Source organism: Engystomops pustulosus, chromosome 4, assembly GCF_040894005.1.
Source record: "Engystomops pustulosus chromosome 4, aEngPut4.maternal, whole genome shotgun sequence".
NCBI lineage: Eukaryota > Metazoa > Chordata > Amphibia > Anura > Leptodactylidae > Engystomops > Engystomops pustulosus.
Window position 1 is genome coordinate 120803306 of NC_092414.1, and position 18332 is coordinate 120821637.

An 18332-nucleotide genomic window follows, 5' to 3' on the forward strand; every position below is an offset into this window, starting at 1 on the left:
CTGATAATGTCCTCTGAAAAAGTCATCTAATAAAGTCCTATCCCCAACCACTTTCTAGTTATATATACAAATGTTAAAGTGCAGATATGTAAGCCCAAGCTGAAAATAAGCAATATAAATGTATACATCTAAGATTAATATCACTGTTATGTATAAGCATGAACAATATGTATGTATACAGAAAGTCAGCCCAAGACACAACAAATACTAAGGATGACCTGTCCCTGTAAAGTACTGTGACCACCAAAATACTACCTCCCAAAGCAAGGCCAAATCCAATACGGTATACATGCCTGCAACATATAGTTTCAGTGCCATGCTAAACTATTCAGCCCCCTTGAACTTTCCTACCTTTTGCCACATTTCAAGCTTCAAACATAAAGATATAAAATTGTAATTTTTTTGGTGAAAAATCAACAAATGGGACACACTTTGTAATTCTTTGTAGCACCACCTTTTGCTGCAATTACAGCTGCAAGTCGCTTAGGGTATGTCTCAGTTTTACACATTGAGAGACTGAAATTCTTGGCCATTCTTATTTGGAAAAGAGCTCGAGCTCAGTGACTTGGCCATTCTAACATTAGGATATGTTTATTTGGGAAGAATTCCATTGTAGATTTTTCTTTATGTTTAGAATCACTGTCTTTTTGGAAGATAAATCTCTGTCCCAATCTCAGGTACAGACCATGACGTGCCACCACTATGTGTGACAGTGGGCATGGTATGCTCAGGGTCATGAGCTCTGTTGCTTTTACACCAAACATATTGGGGCAGATTTACTTACCCGGCCCATTCGCGATCCAGCGGCGCGTTCTCTGTGGTGGATTCGGGTCAGGCCGGGATTCACTAAGGTAGCTCCTCCGACGTCCACCAGGTGGCGCTGCTGCGCTGAAGAGCATCGGAATGCCCTGAAGTTCACCGGCCTATTCCTGGTGAAGGTAAGCGCGAGTCCCGCGATCCTTTTTTTTTTAAAATGCAGCGGTTTTTCCGAATCTGTCCGGTTTTCATTCGGCAACGCCCCCGATTTCCGTCGCGTGCATGCCAGCGGCGATGTGCCACAATCCGATCGTGTGCGCCAAATGTTGCGCCTTCTTCCACATGTTTGGTGTCTCCCAGGTGGCTTATGGCAAACCTCAAACAAGACTTTTTATGGTTGTCTTTTAGAAATGGCTTTCTTCCTGCCACTCTTCCATAAAGGTCAGATTTGTGCAGTGTACGACTGATTGTTGTCCTATGGACAGACTCTCCCAACTCAGCTGTAGATCTCTGTAGTTCATCCAGAGTGATCATGGGCCTCGTGTTGGCATCTCTGATCAGTCTTCTTCTTGTTTTAAATGAATGTTTAGAGGGACGGCCAGGTCTTTATAGATATGCAATGCTCTGATACTCCTTCCATTTCAATATGAACGTTTGTGCAGTGCTCCTTGGGATGCTTAAAGTTAGTGGAATCTTTTTGGATCCAGATCCAGCTTTAAACTTCTCCACAACAGTATCACGGACCTGCCTGGTGCGTTCCTTGGTCTTCATGATGCAGAACCCTGAGACTATCACAGAGCAGGTGTATTTATAGGGAGATTTGATTACACACAGGTGGATTATATTTATCATCATCAGTCATTTAGGACAGCATTGGATCATTCAGAGATCCTCACTGAACTTCTAGAGTGAGATTGCTGCACTGAAAGTAAAGGGGCTGAAGGGTCAGCTGTTCCACACCACGAACAAACAATAGCAACGCCCATCACAGGTGTACTGTTGTGCATGAGCATAAAGGAACTTTAATACTGTGCAATTGTACACTTCTAATGGGGATAGGGCTTCATAAGAGGACATTAACAGATGCCCCAGTCCCTCTTATGTGTTTTGGGGTATAATCTTTTACCCCATTTTAATTGTTTTTATTTCTTTGTCTGGTGAAGATATTGTGAGAACTTTTTGCTATATGACATATGTTTTTATGTATTTTATATAGTTTTTTCAAATCTTATTATCCATTTTTTGGAGTAATGGTCCTTTTTTGGTATTAAAATTCCTTGTGCCACATTTATCACTGGTTTTCTTGAAGACAGTATTGCTTGGAGCTTTGTTGACTTCACAATATCCAAATTTTAACGGGATGATAAATTCTGCATATTTTTAAGTCTGAACTGAAATGATTGTGACATTTTATGCGACTTTTCAAAAATATTTCAGTTGAAAAATCTGGTTTAGTGACTTTCCTTTTTTTTTTACAACTAGAGTGAGTGGTGTAAATATGAGAAAAATTGTTGCAACTATTTGCACGATAGCAGGGGTGTACCAAGCCTGTCTGCTGCCTGAGGCGAGCCATAGAGAGATGCCCCCCCCCCCCCGCACATATATGTAATATTTCCAGGTAGTGTCAGGACCAGATCCACCATATTGGTTTAGTGTGAAAATAAAGCAATGCAAAATGCATATAGCATGCCGCCATGTAGTATAAAATGTATACAGTGTATCGCTATGTAGTATTAAATGCATACAGCGTCCCCCATGCAGTATAAAATGCATACAGCGTCCCACCATGTAGTATAAAATGCATACAGCGTCCCCCATGTAGTATAAAATACATACAGCGTACCACCATGTAGTATAAAATGTATACAGTGTATCGCCATGTGGTATAAACTGCATACAGAATATTGCCATGTAGTATAAAATACATACAGCATCACCCCCATGTAGTATAAAATGCATACAGCATATCACCATGCAGTATAAAATGCATACAGTGTACCGCCATGTAGTATAAAATGCATACAGAATATGGCCATGTAGTATATAAAACATACAGCGTACCGCCATGTAGTATAAAATGCATACAGCGTCCCCCCATGTAGTATAAAATGCATACAGAATATGGCCATGTAGTATAAAAAACATACAGAATATCGCCATGTAGTATAAAATGCATACAGCATATCGCCATGTAGTATAAAATATGTACAGCATATCGCCATGTAGTATAAAATACGTACAGCATATCGCCATGTAGTATAAAATACGTACAGCATATCGCCATGTAGTATAAAATGCATGCAGTGTACTGCCATGTGACCGGAGCTCAAAAACGAAAAAGACGATCCATGCAGGTTTCCTCCTTATTTGTGCACCAAACACAAGGGATCACTTTCAGGGATAAGTCACCATTCAGACCAGAAACCGTCAATATTTTCACTCCTGTCCTAGTCTCCTCCACTCACTGCATATAAGAGACATATCCAGACATAGTGTAGACAGTTTCAAACTTTTAAAACTTTTATTTCCAGTTCTACTCACATATGTAGATAAAAAATGCGCATATCACAAATGACTCCACGAGGACGCCAATCCTTGCCCTGGGAGCGGAGTGGAGATGAACGGGACAGAGGGAGCGGAGTGGAGTGGAGTGGAGGAGAGGGGGGGAGCGGAGTGGAGGAGAGGGGGGAGCGGAGATGAACGGGACAGAGGGAGCGGAGGAGGGGGGAGCTGAGCGGAGATGAACGGAACAGAGGGAGCGGAGGAGGGGGGAGCTGAGCGGAGATGAACAGAACAGAGGGAGCGGAGCGGAGGAGGGAGGGAGCGGAGATGAACAGAACAGAGGGAGCGGAGTGGAGCGGAGTGGAGGAGAGGAGCGGAGATGAATGGGACAGAGGGAGCCGAGCGGAGGAGGGGGGAGCGGAGCGGAGATGAACGGGACAAAGGGAGCGGAGCGGAGGAGGGGGGAGCGGAGCGTAGATGAATGGGACAGAGGGAGCGGAGTGGAGGAGAGGGGGGAGAGCGGAGATGAACTGGACAGAGGGAGCGGAGCAGATAGGTGCTCAGGAAGATGTGGCGGCCAACGGGTAAAAGGATGTGCCGGCTGGCGGAAAAGAGGATGTGCCAGCCGGCATGCAGGGGGGGGTGTCAGCCTGGGTGGGCGGTCAGGCGGACGGCAGGACGGGCCGGCGGCAGGACGGTCCGGTGGGTGGCAGCATTGCAGCACAGGTGGGGGGTCCAGAGGCAGCATAGGCAGACTGGCGGGTGGCAGCATGGACGGGCGGGTGCACCATGCCGCCCCCTCGTCCAGCAGGTGGCGCGCCGCCTGAGGCGAGATTCTCAACTCGCCTCATGGCAGGTGCGCCCCTGCACGATAGAGCCTCAAAAAGTCACAAATGTCATATTTTGTGGTTTTCTGTGGCCTTAATTCTGGAGTGCAGGGATAATAAATCAACCATGTTGTATATTTTCTCCTGAGCTTGAAGCATTTGCTTCTGATCACATAAAAATATCAGTCCATGTTAGATGCATGGGGACTACATGTAGATTTATACCATTGATTTTTAATTATACATGCAATTTGCAGGAATTCGTTTCAGCAACAGAATTCTACCAACTCCAAACCAAATTTTAAAATTTTCTCCTTTAGAAGAGTTGTATGTCCATTCATACGATCATATTGAGGGCTTTGATCAGGTGGCACAAACGGCAGCCAGATCATGGCCCCCATAGAGGTCTATTACACCAGTTCTCAGTCACTGATATGCAGTTATAGTTTCATTAGCATGCACATATAGGATAGACAACAAATCAGTTTCTGTCCAACCAAAATGTAAGGGAGAACTTATCTGTAAGGCCACCTTATCATACACACTGATGTAAGTGCAGCCATGTATTCACCCAAGAAGCCTCAGTTTGTTTCTGTGATATAACCTCAATGGGTGAACAGAGATGATGAATAGTTTGTATTGAGTATTTGTTTCTTTTAAACAGGAAGCTGTCATTGAAGAAGGAACCATTGCCTATGAAAACTGGATTGTGCCCGGAAGTACAGTCTATAGGCAGTTTTGGATTTTTCATGTTTCAAATCCAAATGAAGTAATCGAAGGGGCTAAGCCTATATTACAGCAAAAAGGACCATACACTTACTTGTAAGTATCCATGGACCAAATGAAATAAATTAAAATGAGGTTGGTGGTGATCCAAGTCCAGTCCATTGCTAAGCAATGAGCTCCTGATCTTGTGAATAGCCTCACATTGACATTGCAGAATTGTGAAGCTGTCAAGACCAAGAGTGAGACATTGAGAACAGTTTACTCATGAGATCTGGTTCACCCTTGAGGAACTTGCAACCTCATTTGCATAAATGGTAAAAGTTATCGTAGCACATTTACTAGTTTTCTGTACATATAGGGGCATTCCGGTGCACAGTCGGACCGTGTGCCATATTTATCATGCAGAGTCCAACAGAAGTGTGACGCATGCCCCATGTTAAAGGTGCACCACAAAAAGTTGGTGCACACTGTCAGAACAGTGCAGGGAGCGCTAGATTTGTGCCGAATGAGCGCCACAATTTTTGAGTCTGGCGCACCCTGCACACTTCACAGGCAAAATGTACATAATGCACTGGTATTTTAACTTAGTAGTTATAAAGATACATACAAAATAATATTAGAAAAGGAAAATAAGAAAAGCAAAAAAAAATTAAAAGATATCCACTCTATCAAAAAGTGTATATATATATATATATATATATATATATATATATATATACTGCACTTTGGGTAAGACTAGACAGTCTTATGTAGCCCCAGATTAAAGTGTCTAATGCTGGATGACAAATCTGGCCTAGTTTGAGGCTGTTTAGTTTAACTTTGGACCTCATATTAGTTCGCACCAAGACACACTTTTGTGTGGCCCTACCCCATTTTCATGCTAGTTGTAAAATCTAAAATACTTTCTAAAATAGATTTTTCTTATTTTGTTTAGTACAATTTAGTACAGATTAATGCAACTGCCCCTTTGCCCTTGAGGCTATACTAGATGGAAATACAGTTTAGCCTCTCTATTCTCTACACCAAAACCAGTGATTTTTTTAACCTGCTTAATTTATTTTTGTCTGCCAACAGATATTATATACAGATAATATTATTACTATAAATATGGTTATATAGTCCATGCTTAGCTTTGAACTTTAAAGTGTTTTTTCTTGAAATCCTGGGGTTTCAATGGGTGTTGGGGCATGAATGCCAAAAAAAGAATATGCCCTTACTGCTCCTAATGCCTGAAATTTTGTTCTTTGGCACCTCAGGCTTGGCCACAAATTTAAAGGGTCACACCTAATGAGTGGCCTGCTTGAACCATGGGATGTCAATTGTGGCACAAGAAGAAGTGACATTCTGTGGTCTCAAGAGTCCATTTAATTTTTCCTGAAGAGGTTGCCCCTGGTTACGTACAAGATAGTGTCTAATGTTTAATTTGTATGTAAGTTAGAACTGGTATTTTAAAATTGTAACTTCAGACAATTTTTGCCCATTGACAATTGGATTTTCAAAACTTTGTGCTGTCATGGAAACAAGGATTATCAATAAAACTTAATTACAGACACTTTAAAACTAACCATTGCTGCCTGGGAATAAAGTAAAGCATCCAGAGAGGTCATCGTGCCCAGAGAGATCCATCTGTAACAAGGGGTTGTCTGTAAGTCGGGTGTCCTTAAAAAAATTTTTCCCTGAAATTCAATTTAGGACCTATCCACAGGATAAGGCCAAACTTGCTGATCGGTGGGTGTCTCAGTGATGAGACTCCCACAGATCACGAAAACGAGGGGTCCGATTGGATCCCATGTACCTCTGTCGGACCTCTTGTCAGTCCATGAGAGTAATGGAGCAGACAGCCATGCATAACAGTCCTGCTCCATTCATCTCTATGATGCTGACAGATATTCAAGGTCTCCCTTGAATTCGTGGGAAAACCCCTTTAAGTTGGGAACTGCCTGTATTGGCGCTGGATGGAAAATCTTTTACTTTTTATTTCATATTACAAAATGATAATTATAGTTTTATTTATTCCAGACATCGTACTTATTTATCCTATATATATGAACATGTCTTTTTAATACTAAAGTAACAGTGTAAGAGTTATCGTGGGGCGCTATAACAAACACAACCACTAGAGCCTTTGTATGTAGACCTCTAGTGCGGTCATACAAGCCACGGTCCAGCCGATATAATGAAGAAGATTAATTTATTTCAGATCTTACCGATCAATATTGAATTATTATATTTTTATTGTATTTTTATATTTATACTTATATCTTGTGGTTCTTCTTATACAATTATTTATTTATGCAAATTTGTTATATGTAAAATTTTATGTATGCTGCCTTTTATGTATGCTGTATTTCATGTATGCTGTATTTTATGTAAAATCTTCTAAATATGCATTTTTATGTAATAACTATATCCTGTTCTAAAGGTGATATGTTATATCTGACACCAAGCACTAGTTTATAAATGTTAAATTTATACCACCATTTAAAAGTACACTGCTAGCTGTGCTATATCCATTAGTGGTATTATAACAACACCAACTCCCGAGGTGAGCGGTCCGCACCGTATGAAACCTGCCAGCGGCGCTACATAAGTCCGAGGCAGACGATTTGGTGAGGACGCGTCACCATGACAATGGTGACGCCACTTCCTGCGAGCCGGACTTGGCGCATGCGCATTGGACCAAAAACCCACTCGGCGTACTGCCTTTGGAAGTGCGCAAGTGTAATTTCTCCTGGTTGGCGTCATGAAATCCACCAACCTAGAAGTGTAAGTAACATACTCTATTGTATTTAAGGGCTCTGGCAGAGCATTTATGTATATATACTTGTCCGTTTTTTGTGAAAGGGTCTAAGACCTGAAACGCGTTAAAGGGACTATTAATTTGTACCATTTTATTCAATATTGATCGTTAAGATCTGAAATAAATTAATCTTCTTCATTATATCGGCTGGACCGTGGTTTGTATGACCCCACTAGAGGTCTCCTACATGCAAAGGCTCAAGTGGTTGTGTTTGTTATAGCGCCCCATGATAACTCTTACACTGTTACTTTTCTATATAAATGCTTTTACCGAAACCTTTGGTTTGGGTATGTAGAGTTGTGGTAGCTGCTGATGTTTACACACCAGGCCAATTCCGGATTGGAAAACCCAAGGATCGTTCCCCAGGAGTGGGAATTTATGCATAACACCAAGCATCTCACAAGGTGAGCACCATCTATACTACCTTGAAAACTCGAGTACCCGACTATATTACCCGAGGCGCCGTCCTCTGTTCCAGTTTTTTTCTGTTTCTGTAGTTCCTTTTTAATATTAAAATGATGGTTGATTGTAATCTTTCATTTTTTGTTCAAAGGGTCCGCCATTTACCAAAGTCTAATATAACACAGAACACAAATAATACTGTGACTTTTTATCAGCCTAATGAGGCTGTATTTCAAAGAAATATGTCTATTGGATCTGATGATGATGAATACACAGTTCTGAATCTGGCCGTTGCTGTAAGTGGTTTCCTTCTATATATTTGAAGGTGATGAATTTGAGTGCTAAACTTTCACAGTTAGGGCTCTTTCACGTTGGCACTCATGTTCAGCTTAAGTTGCACATCCGCTGCATTTTGTCACTGTTGTGCCTCAATTTTTTTTTCTGTTTTGTCTCTGTGTCTGCAAAAAACACAAAGGTTTAACATTGCTTTGAAAACATCAAACCTGGTTTCTCAGCCTCATCATTGACAAAGATGGATGTTTTTTTTGCGGGCCCATAGACTTCTTTTGCCTTCCGTGATCCGTATCCGTGAAAAAAATAGGACATGTTTCATAATTTTTTCCATGGACAATGGATCAGTGAAAATACAAGCCAGTGTGAAAACACCCATAGAAATCTATGGCTTTCTGAGGCATCTGTGGAAATCACTAAACCGCTGATGTGAAAACAAACAGCAATTTGAAAGAGCCATTAGTGTTTATGTTAGCTATACCTATTCATTGGCTGCAGTGCTTCTTTTCTGGCATCACTAGACCACTTATAGGAGCTGTGATCAGGGCTGCATCTAGCTTTTCTGCTGCCTGAGGCAAAAAATTAAATGTCTCTCCTCCTTACAATTATTAAAAATAAGCAGCCAGCCCCACAGATCTTCTGCCTCTCTTTATCAGGATATTGGCAAAACCCAATAGCCACCCCCTAAACAATTGCAGCTGTAAATAAGTAGTGGCAACCACTTACTATACATATTGATATATAATATTTTTTAAGGTATTAATTGTGCATAAAAATTGGATATATTTAGAATAACTAATGTCACTGTACTGTTAGAAGCCTAGGTTCACACTTTTTCTGTTCTCTGCACTCTCACACTTACCATCCATACTAGTAAGCAGTATTCCTGCAGATTCCATTACACTACTCCCATCCAAGATGGCAGAAGGGGTCTGGACTAGAATACTGACGTTCTGGAGGAGGAGGAGGGGGACATAGCACACACAGGGATGGAAATAGTTAACTCTTTCAGTGCCCTCTGCCACTGCTTTGCTGAGATCCCTTCTCATTATCACTGCCCCAACTTCAGCACTTGTTAAACAAAGCAGAGGAAGTAAAATAGGAGACCGTGCATCGAAAGCTTATACTTGGTTCCCAGACAGCAAGGAAATGGAGAAGTTATTTCCCTTCCCTGAATACCCCCTACATCAGGACACATGAAGAGGGGGAGGGGCAGCCTGTGAACTTGGCCAAGAAGTCACTGCTGCTATATGGACAGACGATGTGTGCTGCGGCAGCTCCTGCCTGTTCCTCCACTCTAAAAATGTGTAAGTCACATTAGCTAGCAGCCTAACAGCCCATAATGCAATTTATACCCGCTGAAGAATCTGAATTATTGGGCAGTTTGACGTTTCAGGCACTAGTAGCTCACTGCCTGTGATGCCGCCCTTTCGTCTGCGACGTCTGTAGCAGAAAGATCAAACTGCCACATGGCGGGTGCGGCCAGGGCCATGATACCAAAATGATGATCAACCACTGATTTGATACTGTAGGCCCTAAGAGGGACTTATTTTTATTTTACAACATGATAATATAGCTTTGTAATATGAAAATTACAGACAATGTCAACAGTTTTGCTTATCTCATAACATGATGACTCAGCATGTAACCTGACAATAAATAGACTTTTTTCATAATAAAATTGTTCAAGCTGAATGGTTGCTGGTTAAAAGCACAAATCTAATATAACAATGTTATGCTGGGCAGCCCATCTTCCAAATACATAAGGAGGCAGCACAAGATGAGATTCTTATGTGCTGCCACTGCCTCCCTGCATCTACCTTATTCTGACCTCATCTAAGTATAACTCTCTTGAAAATATCTGTATACCCACTCCTTTATAAATGTTATTTTAGTGAATTTTTCCAGTCTTGCCCCATCCTCTCTACCAGTGTGAGGAATATGATTTTTCACTCCGGCACTGGGACTGGCATGTACATCTCCTTCCTCCAAATGACCTAAAGTGCAAACAAATGGTAATTGCATCAAATATATGAACATTGATATCCGGATTTCAAAGAGAGTCCATGAATTAACAGATGAATGGCATCACAAAATATTTATAAAGCTCCCATTTACTGTGAAATACAGTTCTAATACAATAACTGTTTTTTAGGCCGCCCCTGGCATAATTTCTGAGATGTTTCTGGGAATAGTAGATTCAGCGATTAAACAATCAAATTCATCATTGTTTCAAAAAAGAAGTGTCAGAGAAGTCCTATGGGGATACAGAGATCCCTTCCTGGAAGCAATACCAAATTTTATAATAAGTGATAAAACTACTGGAGTATTCTACCCGGTGAGTATGAACTCACAATATGAGTTGTAAGGTACAATATTCTACAGTACATATGCAAACCGGAAAATAGTAACCAAACTGTAAAAGTAGTGTTAATTATTGTTAAACTTAAATGGTTAAACTTAAATAATGATAAACTTTTAAACCTCATTAAAAAAAAGGCTCCTCTGTCCATTTTTATACTCTTTTCTTCTCCTGTAGTGAGCAGTGTATACCTTCTGTGGTCAGCAAACAGCAGATACTTAGGAGGCTAAAGCATAACTCTTTACATACCTGGGGAATATTTGATATGATGATTCAAAAACTGCCCAGGGACTTTCTGGGAACATTTTCAGGTTCCTCTATCTATCAGCTATCTGTGAAAATATGGACAGAATGCTAATTTATATACACTTCAACAGCCCCTTTCATTCACTTCAACAGCCCTATCTGGGCCACAAAAGATACAGCTGGTCCTATTTCTGCTCATCTTTATGGCCTAAGCAGTCTTTTTCTATTGTCACACTGATGTCTGATGAGCAAACAAGGGATCACATTCCCTTGTTTGCGCACCATGAACAGTGTTATTTTTTGCATTTTACCGTCTTTGAAGGTCTTTATTATCATTAATACTAATGTTTGTATATTGATAACAAAATATAATATAATATAATAATACTATAATATATTATGGTGTTCAACTATATATGTACAGGGGGTTGCATAGGACTTATGGAATGTATATTTGTCTTCACGTATCCAGTACAAAGGAACTGCAGATGGCCCTTATGTTGTGTTCAATGGAAAGGATTTCATCCAAAAAGTTGCCCTAATTACCAGATACAAAAGACAAAGGTATTTTAGTTCATTTCTTTTATTTTTGTTATATAAACATATTATATATCAACATGAACTATACTAGCAAATCTCTGCTTTGTCTAAATAAACTTTCGTACCTACTCCTCTATTTAGATTGATGACTTGATCAATTGTCAAGTAACACATTTTGCAGGTCTATGAGGATTCATTTAAAGCCTTGGCCTTGTCTCTTTTTCTGACTGCTCTCTTTTTTCATAAATTTAATTAATGTTTCAGATTCACTGATCACTCCATAGAAAGAGATGGAGAAAGAATCAACTCCCTTTAGTAATATGTACTTATATATAAGTATAAAATTAGTATTGTCACCTGCAACATCCATTCATGAAATAAAAAATGGCCTTGAAAGTTTAGATAAGCTTTGAATCAGCTGACCACTAATAAGAAACATTACCATCTTAGAGACATCACATACATTGCATAAAAACTGGTACAAATACTGTATGTACAAAGGACACAAAACTAGATACACCTGGGCTAAGTGAAGGAGGAATCTCCTTGTGAGGGCTCTATATGGGAGGGCGCATACAAACAATAGGATAGGGAGTATATCAGTGGGGTTGTTGTAGATTGTAGGCATTCCTAAACATGTTGATGTGGTGAGAGCAGGGCAGAATTCATGGAAATGGTTGTGAGAAGAGTGGATAGGAGATCAAAGCATAAAGACTTGTAATTATCAAAGATTACCAGATACAAAAGTTATTTTAGTTCATTTCTATTTTTTTGTTATGTAAACAAATATCAACATCAACTATACTAGAAGAACTCTGTTAACAATTGCAAAGCTTCTTTGTCCTACTTTCCCCAACTGCTGCTGTGTCCAAATCATTTTTCCTCCTCCTACTCTATATAGACTAATTTACTTAAAGGGGTATTCCAGGAATCAGCATAATTCATATACAAGTGGGCACTCAAAATATAAGCTAATGTGTAATTAGTTGTTATTTAAAATTTTGCTCCCCTTAGCAGAAAATGCTGGTGACATAGACTGTAATGAAGAATTAAAATGCTACTGGCCCTTTAATCAGTCCGTTAATTTCCTCCGCGCGGTCCGTCGCAGAAAAGAAGATGGCCGCTGGTCACATGTCCACATCACATGTCCTGTACCTGCCTGGGCAGGGTCATGTGATCACCACTACGTTTGGCTGTAGTCGGTTGGTTGCACTGCATCCAGTATGGACAGTGTTGTGGTGATGGCAGTTACACATCATTACTATGGTGACAGAGCAAGAAAGTCTGTTACATCATCACAGGGAGCAGAGCATGAGAGGTAGGTGGAGTTACTGAGAACTAAAGGATCATGGAACTTGTAGTTTCCAGTGGCGGCCATCTTAGTGATAACTCCACCTACTTTAGGGAGGCCATGTTTGTAAATCATAAAATCAAATTATTTAAGCTCCGTTTTGTGACTAATGACATTGAGTATTGTTGTATTCATTTACTTATATCATCAAGGGTTTTTGTGTCAGACGTTCATATTCCCGGAATACCCCTTTAACTCATTACAGACCCAGTTAGTATTTCACTTGATAGACTTATCCCTTAAAAGCAAAACTGTCAAGTGAAATATTTTGCAGGCCTTAAAAGCTTTAGGGGTTCATTTGTTGAGACACAGATATAGCAGATACCCAACAAATGAACTTCAGCACTGAATATTTTTGAGACAACAAGGTAATTGTACCTGTTTTCAATGGTATCAGGTTATCTCTTTCATTTGGTGTACTAGATGGAAGAACTGCTACGTATAAATGCGTTTTGTTGCCTTTTTCTAGCGATATTTCCTCTATGATTTTTTCTTTGTTGATCCAGCCATTGCAGTCAGACCATCACTGTCATTCACTTTTATTCTATGTGGTTTCCTTTGTGGTTAGCACATGTGTATTTTGCCTATTTTTAATGTACCTACAATGTAATGTTCTTATTGCAACTCTACACCTACTGGGGAAGGGACACCGAGGATACTGCTAACGAAGATCAACATATATTATCCGTGCTCTCACTCCTAGTGTGCCAGTAAACATATCTCTCTATATATAATTCTGTTATAGAAATAGACATGAAATGTAGAATATTTTCCCCTAATGGCTTTAAAATTTATTGTAGCAAAAAGTTGTACCACTAGTTTGAGGCCCTCTAAAGTATTATTGTATATGAAGTGGCAACTTACTAGTGACTAGTAGCATATATTATGCAACAGTCATTTTCCGTTATGTCTAGCATATATTGTACAAGCAGGTGTCTAACTCTTTTTTAGATATGGTAAATATTACCCTTACTTATTGATATCTAATGATAAATGTCACGCTAGTTACTCATCATTTAGTTTCTATTTTCTTGTGGTATAAACACTCAATATTTCGAAACTGCCAGAACCTTATACTTCAGCTTCTGTACAATTAAATAATAAATGTATTTGCTGCAATTTACTACAATTAAAGTGTTTAACTTAAATGTCTACAGATATCCTACTGACTCCAACTTAAACTTTTATTTCAGCACACTCTCTTACTGGAGCGATGACTACTGTGATATGATAAATGGTACAGGTATGTGTTATATTTGAAGAATAGCTTTAAATAGCCTAAGTAAAAAAAAAAATATATAAAATGCATGTCTTATATAGAATAACTAGGCATTTTGTAGACTGTGTAATGTATAAATGGAATAAACCTGCATATATTTTGTTGTCATTCTATGGAAAAGCAAACATTTTGTTAGCTAATAAGAGTAAAATCACAGCTGCAGCATAAAACCTAAAGGCAATAATGTATTGCCTAGCACCGATGGTGGGTATTACCAGTAAGTCTTTGCTGTAATATGCAGCAAAGACTTATCGGCTATGGAGAGGGGTCCGCCCATGAGCCCTCTTCATGCACCTGCACCCGTCGTATGCCGTACAATTACAGCGCATGTCGGGAAGGAGTTAAGGCAAAGTGTCAGCCTATGCATGTGCATAGGCTGTCTAAGCTAATATCCTGCAATACTTCAGCAAAAATTTCACAAAACATATCAACCAAAATTTACTACTAACATGAAGTACAATGTGTCATGAAAAATCAATCTCAAAATCATTTTGGTATATTAACCCCATAGCACAAAAAGACGAAACTGTACGTTTTGTTACGTATGGGGAAGTATACTCACTTCATACTCACCGAGTGTTTGCTTCACAATATTGGACTCACATAGGGTGATTTGCATACATGATGAGATAACTTTGGGAACAGAATGTGAAAGTTTATAGGCATGTGGAGGAACAACTTAGGCATGGTAGCACTGCTATTAGCAGTTTTAAAATAAAAATGTTTATTTAGTGGGAATCACATTTACTGACAGGTTCCATTTAAGTGTACACTAATACTAGGGAGTTTTATATGCTGTCAATTAAAGACAAAAATTCCCCCTTCTATTTTGTTATACCTATGAGCACTATTGTGCGTAACACTGGGTACTACAGCTAGTATTATATAGATTTTTTAATCGTTTTTTCCTTATATTTTTTAACAGATGCTGCATCATTTCCTCCATCTGTGGACAAAAATCTTCGTCTATATTTCTTTTCATCTGAAATCTGCAGGTAATAAATAATTAGTATTTTGTTATTTGCCCCTATTGGTTTGGCAGGAATTGAAAACTGGCTAAAGGATCGTATCCAGAGAGTTATGATCAATGATTTCTACTCGGAATGGTCACCAGTTATAAGTGTTCTGTGCTTGGCCCACTACTATTTATTAATGATATAGAGGTAGGAATTAATAGCACTATGTCTATTTTTGCAGATGCCACCAAGCTATGTAGTGTAATACAGTCTATGAAGGATGTTCATAGGCTGCAGGGTGACTTGGACAAACTAAATTTTTGGTCATCCACCTGGCAAATGAGGTTCAATGTGGTTAATTGTAAGAATATGCTGTCCAGTTCTTGGCTCTAGTCCATAAAAAGGATGACCTGTAGCTGGAGAGGGTTCCACGAAGAGACACAAAAATGATAAGGGGTATGGAGGGTCTCAGTTATGAGGAAAGATTAAAACAACTAGAGGCAACTACGAGTAGACATGATTAATTTATATATGAATGGTCCATTAAAAAAATATGTTGGTAAGTTGGTTTGCTTCAGATTCAATCAAATCAATAGACGAGGGGGCAGTATCACCGTCTGGAGAAATCAAGGTTTAATCACCAGAGGCGACAGGGCTTTTTTACTATGAGAACGGTCAATCTGTGGAATAGCCTGCCTCAGGGAGCAGAGAGCTTCAACAAGGGTCTAAATGCTTTTTCAGCTACATAACATTGATGGTTATTTTATATAGAATTGTTTCCCATAAATCTCTTCCTTATCCAATCTCTTCCCTTCCTCGGTTGAACTTTCTGGACATTTTCAACCATATAAACTATGATAATACTATGAAGTCATATACTGGTCATATGGAGGTGACAACTATGTCTCCGTCTGCCAGTACATGTCAATGGGTACACTAAGAATGTACTGTATGTCAAGAGCTTTTACGACTTATATGTTGGGCGTATACTAAAAATGGCATGTGAACCCAGCCCCTGGAAGGTTTCCTTCTTTTATGTTTTCAAAATGTAAAATAGGAAAATTGCCATGAGCTGCTTTACTATTTTGCCATTTCAAATAATTAAGATGGTGTCCGGGAAGAGGAATAGCACAGATGTGAACTTAGCCCTAGGTGTCTGGGACATTTACAGCATCAATATGGAAACAGAATTTTACAATTTTCACATGAACGTTATAACACACAAAACTATTTTTAAACAACATGCTTTCTTTCCTTTACAGATCAATATACGGTGAATTTGAAAAAGAATATAAATTGAGAGGAATTAAGCTGTATCGATTTGTAGTGCCAAAATTAGCTCTTGCCTCTCCTTTGGAAAATCCAGATAACCATTGTTTCTGCACAGATTTGCTTATCTCTAGAAACTGCACTGGTTCAGGTGTGTTGGATCTTCGAGCCTGCCAAGGTGGTAAGTATGGTTACTAAATGTACTGGAATACTGGGGAACTAGCAATATATCTATAGATATAGATGCAATTCCTGGACTGCTTATGCCACCTGCATGCCAAGTGGGCATGGAGGAACATTCAGTGGGACATGCCATGGAATAGGCCAGTGCACTAGCTATAGCCTCGTCCCTTCCTGGTGCAGGTTATAGCACATTTCTACACCAGGCAGTCTTTAGATATATCCTGCAGAACCAAAGTGGGTGGGTGGGGGGCAATAGGATGTGCCATCACTTGATAAATCTCCCTGTCCTGTTGCTATGGGTAACAGACATTGTTTTTCTTTTAGGCAATTTCATGTATCTCCATCAATATGCTCAATAAGAATATTTTCTTATGGGTCCTAAACTAATAAAATGGTCAGATTCAAAAGTTCCTTTCAATTTTTTCTACACTGATTTATATTGTCCTAAGTAGCTGTTATTTTACATGCCTCCCATCACAATGGGAATTGGCCAACCTCAGGCTTTAAATTTCTCAATGCTAATATACTGCATCCTATACTTGTAGGAAAGCCTATATTCCTCTCAATGCCTCATTTCCTGTATGCAAGTGATTTTATTTTGGATTCCATTGATGGTTTGAGTCCTAATATTGAAGAGCATCAGACTTTTGTAGATGTCGAACCGGTAAGTTGTATTGCTAAATATTGAATGGTTTATTTCCCAGCACATTTTCAGACTCACTATAGTCATTTTCCATGAGATAATGGTTGGTTTAACAGCAACATAGAAATTAAGTATTAAATAATGGCAAATCAGAAGTGTTTGTCAGTGGCTTTGGGATTGAGCCTATAGAAAAGAACTCTCAAGAACATATTCCAAAAATTACTGTACTATTGGTATCCCTACTAAAGGGGAACACAACACCTACTTATGTGTATTAATGGTCTGCTGCTTAGTAAAAACACAGTCTTCCTTTACTTCAGATTACAGGTTTTACTATGCACTTTGCTAAGAGACTGCAGGTCAACGTTTACTTCAACCGCACAGATAAAATAGAGTGAGTATAGTTTATAAAAACTAAAAGCTGCTTCTATAGCACAAGCTTTCTATTTTACTATATATGTATATATATACACTGTATATTTATTAGTATGTTTTATTTTTATATAATGCAAATAATAAACATTTTCTTTAACACCTTCAAGAATATTGCCTTTACTCCTGAATTGTGCACAACAAAATTCTCATTCTGAGGGAAATATTTTTTTTTATTTAAATAACAACTAATGAATTGGCACAAGCACAATTTTTCAGGTATAAGCATGTGTCTGAATGTTTGTCCAAATAGAGAAAGTATATCCCTTTGTGTTTACTTGTTTTCATGCAAGTGTAGCTAAATATTCAATGTATTTTTTGATGTTTTTTCAGAAATGAATAGTACAGATGATATGATATGTAGTCCAGATGATTTGGCATAAATTTTATGCAAGGCAAAAGCATTGCTATCTTTTTTTTCTACAGTGAACAGTGTTGTTAAGATCCTATATAGCAGTAGGATGTTTGTGAGGTGTAAGTTTCTGCTCCATGAATATTGTTGGAAAGATTATTATATACACTGCAAAGTGCAGGAAGAGGAGAGAGGAGGAGGAGAGGGGAAGAGGGGAGAGGAGAGTGGAGGAGGAGAGAGGGAGAAGAGAGGGAGAGAGACAACAATCTCAGACAGGGAGAGCATGATTTCACTGCTGATCTCTCCACCCACATCACATTTTACTTCAAAGTTGATTTTCTGAATGTTTCCAGCATGTTAATCTGCTTGACCTTAGAAACCACTATCAGTTTTCTGGCAATTTCTGCTGATGTTC

The 18332-nt window shown here is 39.1% G+C and overlaps 1 protein-coding gene across 2 annotated transcripts in view; it reads left to right on the forward strand.

Annotated features, from left to right (window-relative positions):
- The window catches only part of CD36 (CD36 molecule (CD36 blood group)), an 83402-nt gene that overhangs the window by 53409 nt on the left and 11661 nt on the right, over positions 1-18332 (forward strand). For both annotated transcript variants that reach the window (XM_072147256.1, XM_072147255.1), the window contains exons 2-10: positions 4750-4907; positions 8165-8309; positions 10460-10642; positions 11385-11476; positions 13997-14046; positions 15008-15077; positions 16301-16488; positions 17036-17154; positions 17454-17527. In XM_072147256.1, coding sequence (XP_072003357.1) covers positions 8256-8309; positions 10460-10642; positions 11385-11476; positions 13997-14046; positions 15008-15077; positions 16301-16488; positions 17036-17154; positions 17454-17527 — 830 coding nt within the window. In that variant the 5' untranslated portion in view covers positions 4750-4907; positions 8165-8255. The remainder of the gene's footprint in view (positions 1-4749; positions 4908-8164; positions 8310-10459; positions 10643-11384; positions 11477-13996; positions 14047-15007; positions 15078-16300; positions 16489-17035; positions 17155-17453; positions 17528-18332) is intronic.